Raw genomic sequence first — 6,428 nt, forward strand, 5'->3', positions numbered from 1 at the left:
AGTGTCCTGGAAGATGATTACGGAAGTTTTCTCATATGACTTACTACCAGAGACATTTTCTTTTTTTCCATATCTTGCCCTCAGATTAGAACAGCTTTACAAAGAAATCTAAAGTGTCTAAAAAAAACCTCACATCTTCAAATTTTGCAAAAAGTCAGTAAAGTCCATCACCAACTATATACAGCTTTTATAAATGTTTACTATGGTACAACACCAGGTAGGCAGCCTTGGCACTCTAGCTGTTGTGGAACAAGTCCCACGAGGCAAGACATGACTCCCAGAGGTATGATGGGATATGTGGTTTCAGCACAGATGGAGTGCCTAGGTTGTCTATCCCTGGTATAACACCACCCCAAGTACAAAAACAAACAAAACACACTAGAACTCAAAAGTGCACAAGGACGACAACTTGTGTAGAAATATTTATTTATTGGTTACATGGTATGGTACAGGGCAGGTCTTGGGACAGGTGAAAGCTCTGCTGTACAAGTCTGCAACTTAAAAACTCAAGCTACCACTTGTGCCTTCTTGGATAGAAGTTTCAGGTCATTGATGCATTTAGCAATACTTTCTTTTTGCTGAAAAACACAAACAGATTTGTTTAGTTAATAACAGAAAGATGTCCAAACAAAAAAAAAAAAAAAAAAAAAAAGGATGTACATGCTGCCATAAGAATCTAAGTCCAACTTCACTTAAAAACACATAGGCCTCAAATCTCTAAGCCAGAATCGGCTGCCTAAGACATAGGTGCCACAGTGGACACAGAGGCATTTTTTAGTGGCACCCAGATCATAGGTGTAGAAAACTGTTTGAATCACATCATCTTACTCTTGCTATGCAGCATTGGACAGTGGGCAACAATCTCTTAATATTTAGGTGCGTAAGATGCCCGGTCCCTCACTGAACTAGCGCTTCTCTTTTGTGACCGCGCTGACCAACGAGTGATCCCAATTTGTGAGCGAAATTCAAAATCCATAGTGCAGGGCTGCACTGGATGACAGTATGGGGTACTGATATTACACCCGTACCAGCGGAGGGGAAGGACTCTGATGAAATGCAAGTATACCGGGGGGGGGGGGGGGAGCAGACTTGAGCAAGTAAATTCCATTTTCCCAAATTACCTTTAATGTACACTGTGCATGTTAGAGAGCTGCTGCTGCCCGGCTACCACAATATGGCACACAGTGGAAAGGAGGCAGCACTCAGCGCATGCACACAGGTCCTATCCGTGCATCTGTTCACATGCAGATGGCGGAGGCAGCAGGGTTGGTTTAAAAATTTTATTTTTTATCTTCTTTTATTTTTTTTTACTTAACTTTATTGCTCAATAGCATTTGGAGGTGACAAGTTCTCTATATGAGCCTGCCCTCCAATACAGAAGATCCAGAACCTGTGTGCTGGATCTTCTGTACAGCTCCACTTGTGAAAGCTGACATAGGAGCACTACGAGTACAGCAGTCCTGTGTCACTGATCACAGAGCAGAGTGGAGAATGGACGTTCCCCTCTCTGCATCCTGAAGGCATTTGCCGTGGTCAGGGGTCCGCCACAAGAGCAGGGGACCCCGAAAACCACAGCGCACAGGGAAGAGGCTGGCGGGGGCAGAAGGACAAGCAGGCCGATTACAAGTGATCTGCGCGTTGTACAGCCACTCAAATCAACTGTAGAAAGCTCCCCCACTCTAGATTTAGCCCTGCTTGCCTGAAGCAGGTGCTAAATGTAGAAAAAAAAACAAAACACCCTCCCGGCACCCGGAACAGCATGTCCTGGGCGTCGTGCAATAGGAATTCCACATCCCTGGGTATCACAAGTTCCGGTGCGGGCGGTAGGCCTGCTTGTTGTGCCATTGAAATGAATGGCACCGCAACGCACCTCTCCGCAGCAGAATGTTTCATGGTGAAACTGAAAATGAGTTTATTCCCCACCTTTTAAAAAAAATTTCTTTACCTATTTTTTTATTTACTTTACTGTTGTTAGGGGCGCTGGGTAAATATCAGGGGTCTAAATAGAGTACAGAGGCTTCCTGTTCATTCACTTACTATCAACCCAGTTATGAATGGACAAGAAGCCTCTGTACTGAGCCGCTTCCTGTTCATTCATAAAGTAAAATGATAATCATTACTACGTAAATGAACAGAAAGTGATGAGAGCACTTCCTGTTCCTTAATAACTGGGGACATAATAGTCACTATGTCTTCAGTTGTTTCCAAACACCGAGTGCTCAGGGCTGATCACTCAGTGTTTATTCTGCACATGGAAGGGTTGATAAATATAGGACATTTACCGATGAACTACATCATAGTATGTATAGAACGGCCCTGTATAAAAATTAAGACTTAATCAAACTTCAGGAAGAAGTGATTGCATTATAAAAAAGGACCTTACATAAAAATCCATATAACTGGCACAAAGGAAGTTCCAACACCGGTGCTCATACTCATTTGGAATATAGCGGCACATCCCTCCATCCTGGAGCATGCTCCCTTTCACTCAGGAAAACCCTGAGCCTGTAAGTGCCACTTCAGCTCCAAACTACACATTTGATATAACAAAATACAACAGACACTGCACAAGTTGGGTTTTTGGAAATTATTATTTTACCTGCTGTGGAGTAATGCTTTGCACCACATTCTTTTCCACCCAGCTGATCATGTGTTCCTGCTCTTTGCGGCGCAGAAGAAATTGTAGAGCCACTTGGTAGTCTAGACGTTTCTTCACATCATTGTAGACATTCAACAGCCTCTCCCTGTAGTTAGTTTCCAAAATCATTGCCACATTGTTCTTCACAGGAGTTGAAAAAGAGAAAAAAAAACAACAATTTTCATGAGACCTGGAAGTTCCATTTCTTTTACAGTATTGTTATTGAAAAGAGGATTTTTGTACTCTTAACCCTTCTATGCGAGGGACACGGTTCTTGCATAACTATACTGCCTCCTGCAAGAGAACTGGACACTGGCAGAAAAAAATGTCAGCCCTGGATATAATGCCACTTTTATGACCAGTATTGCTTTAGTGATTTATCAAGTAGTACGAAGAGGCAAAGGCCATAAACACAAAGTGGACCAGTGTCCATGAAAAGGAATTTACAGGGAGTAAAAAAAAAAAAAAAATTCCTGTCCATTAATGAACAGAATTTTTGAACAACTGGTATGTCCACAACAAGTCCAACTGAAAGGTGGGCAACACCGCAACAAACAAAAACAAGGGAATGCATGCAACACAAACAGCTGCCTGTAAACCTTTATGTCTGAAGCTGGCATCAGAAGACGATAAAAGATCAACTTGGTAGAACTAATGCTGAATTTCCTAAGAAGCGCTCGCAGTGAACTTTGACAGGAAACGGAGGGCTTGTCCTTGAGACCATAAGCTGAGGGATCCTTGTAGAAAGGGTGGAGCTAAAAGTCAGAGTGCCCTTTCTTGGCCTATCTGTTTTACTGAACGAGGCCATGTTTGAAAGGTAGACCCCAACTGCACGAACAACTTTCAGACAAATGTATTTCTGGTGAACTGGCACCGGGAAGGACAGGACGATGTACCGATTTAAGTGAAAGGGCAAGGCCACTTTAAGACAGAGCAGGCCAGCTCAGACACCTGTTTAGCCGAGATTATGGCCAAAAGGAAAGCCACCTTGTGGGTCTAAAACTGGGCCAGGTATGTCCCCGAGAAGCTCAAATGGACCAAAATTCACACGAGGGAGAGGTGATATGACAGGAATTTTTTTTATCCTCTGAACAAAACAAAAAAAATATATAAATAACAACATTATCATCATCTTAATTGGGGTGCACAGCCAGCTATACATCATGCAAATGTCGGAAAGTTCTTGATGAACTAGCTACAATTTACACAGTGGGTGCCCCTGTCAGCACCCTTCCACCTGGCATCCCTCGATCAAAAGATTGAAGGAGCCAGCTGGAAAATCTTAAGGTGCCCATACACCTTACGATTATCGGACGAAACTTTTCGTCCGATGATCGAAAATCGTACGACTATTCCTACGGCAGCCCCATCCTGCCCCGATGATCGCAACATTAATTTAGCCATAATTAACTAAAAGCACCTGGACAAAATGCGGTAATTGATTTGCTGTATTTTCGTTAGCGCAAGAGCAGTGTAGATCGTACGACTTTTGACGGACGGAAACGCCAGCAACCTTACGACAATCGTACGATCTAGCAAAGTTTTCAAACATGCTTGACCGTCAAAAGTCGTACGATTGTACAGTATTGTCGGTCGGACACTGCAATGCACACATACGATTATCAGAGGGAAAGTCGATCGCATACGAAAATCATCCGATAATCGTAAAGTGTATGGGCACCTTTAGGCCGAACAGTGCTTGGAGCCACCCAGCATTCGCCAGTGCCACTGTCAGAATACAAAGCTCACAGCTGAACAGGAAATCGGTTATATTTTTTTTATTCAGCACACAGGTTGAAAAATAAAAAATAAAATCACAGCCTGTAGCCTACCTAAGACTTCAGCAGTCTCTGAAGAGAATGACCTGACCCTTGACGGCACTAAGGGCCCAGCTACTGGTCCAGACCCAGCTGCAGTAAAAAGTGAATTCATCCATTTTAGAGAGTCCTGGGGTGAGAGTTCTCAAGACTCACACAACCCAAAATAGACCTTCCAATATGATGGTATACCTTGTGGGAAGTGGATTTGTGCATGTCAGCATCATAGGAATGACATATTCCACAATCACCCCGTCTTACAACCTGAGTTTCTACAAAAGTTGGTGTTAAAGCTGATGACTGATGTACAGGACATCAGATCGATCCTTTAGACAGCAGGTCCAGATGTTCTGGCAGTGCCTGCGACCAAGCTTACCAGGTTCATGTGCAACGCTGTCCTAGCTAAGGCTAAGATGTGCTCTTGAAGTGCCAGACCTTGTGGTTGAACCAAAAGACAGCCTTTGTGAGAAAACAGACTATGGTACGAAAGTAAAGGAAAGCCTTGAACGGCCAATTCTTATCCTTCAGAAGGAGAGTATTTTTACCCCCGATAACATTTTTTGTTGAGCTTGTTAAACGAGGCTCCATCTACCCGCCTAGGGCATATGGAGAAACTGCTTCACAGAAGCCTGTTTTGCTGTCTAACATTTTACTCAAAGTGTTCTCTGCATGTGAACGGAGGTTAATGCAGGAAAGCAAGAGATTAGCCGCAATGCGATCAGCCACACAGGATCGCAAGGCACATTATGCCTGCGGTCCGGTCAAAATGCTGCAAGCACTATTTTGATTGGACCGGACCGTAGGCATAATGTGCCTTGCGATCCTGTGTGGCTGATCGCATTGCGGCCGGAGGTCGTTGCTACGGTGCCATTCACTTCAATGGACCCCCACGCCTCCTCCTGCCCAACAACATAGTGAGCCGGCCACAATGCGATGCAGTGCGTTCTGGCCAGAACGCACTGCATCTGGTGTGAACGAGGCCTAAGGCCATTTCCAAACAAAGTCCATCATTCTACAGTGAGGAAGATTATTCACAAGTGGAAAACAAACATTCAAGACTGTTGCCAATCTTCCCAGGAGCGGATGTCCCAGCAAATTCACTCCAAGGTCAAAGCTCAGAGATATGGCAAGACAGCCAAGAGTTCCATCTCACACTCCACAGGCCTCAGTTAGCATGTTAAAAGTTAATGACAGTGCAATTAGAAAAACACTGACCAAGTATTGTTTGTTTAGAAGGGTTGCCAGGAGAAAGCCTTTTCTCTCTAAAAAAAACATGGCAGCACAGCTTAGGTTTGAAAAGTTGCATCAAAACAAAACCACAAGACTTTTGGAACAATGTCCTTTGGGCAAAGTGGGGAGGTTTGGTTTTTAGCAACGTGGCACTGTGCATTATGGCAAAACACAGCATATCAGCACAAAGACCTCATACAAACCGTCCAACACGGTGGTTGAGAGGTGAAGATTTAGGACTGTTTTGCAGTCACAGCACCTGGGCACCTTGCAGTCATTGAGTCGACCATGAACTTCTCTGAATACCAAAACATTCCCGAGCCAATTGTGAGGCCATCTGTCTGACACCTGAAGCTTGGCCAAAACTCAGTCAAGCAAACGGAACAATGATCCCAAAACACACCAGCACATCTATAACAGAATGGCTGAATTTGGCAGCTCTGATCCAAAAAATACTCAGAGTTGAACACTTCTGGGTTCAGCCTCCATGCATGGAACACTGCACAGAACATATTGTGGAAAAATGTTGGATGAAGACCTATCAACAGCCAAGCAAACTGATATATTATAGTTTAGTGTGAACTAGTTCTTTACAGATTTGCATAACAAAGTTCATAACATGCCCATTTCTGGTTCTAAAATGTTATTTTAGCATGATTCTGAAATGGGATCTTGTTTTTCGAATGCTTAAAAAGGAGCATGTTTCAAAAAAAAAAAAAAAAAAAGGAAATTTTTTTGTCCCC

The 6,428-nt window shown here is 43.5% G+C and overlaps 1 protein-coding gene across 1 annotated transcript in view; it reads right to left on the bottom strand.

The window, feature by feature from the left end:
• Positions 1-388: 388 nt before the first annotated feature.
• ATP5F1 (ATP synthase, H+ transporting, mitochondrial Fo complex subunit B1) overlaps positions 389-6,428 on the bottom strand; it is a 16,708-nt gene continuing 10,668 nt past the window's right edge. Inside the window, exons 6-7 of the mRNA XM_018559757.1 lie at positions 2,600-2,779; positions 389-578 (exon numbers count right to left, since the gene is read on the bottom strand). Of these exons, the coding sequence (XP_018415259.1) occupies positions 507-578; positions 2,600-2,779 (252 nt within the window). The 3' untranslated portion in view covers positions 389-506. The remainder of the gene's footprint in view (positions 579-2,599; positions 2,780-6,428) is intronic.

Source organism: Nanorana parkeri, unplaced genomic scaffold, assembly GCF_000935625.1.
Source record: "Nanorana parkeri isolate BGI_ZX_2015 unplaced genomic scaffold, ASM93562v1 scaffold415, whole genome shotgun sequence".
Classification (NCBI taxonomy): Eukaryota; Metazoa; Chordata; class Amphibia; order Anura; family Dicroglossidae; genus Nanorana; species Nanorana parkeri.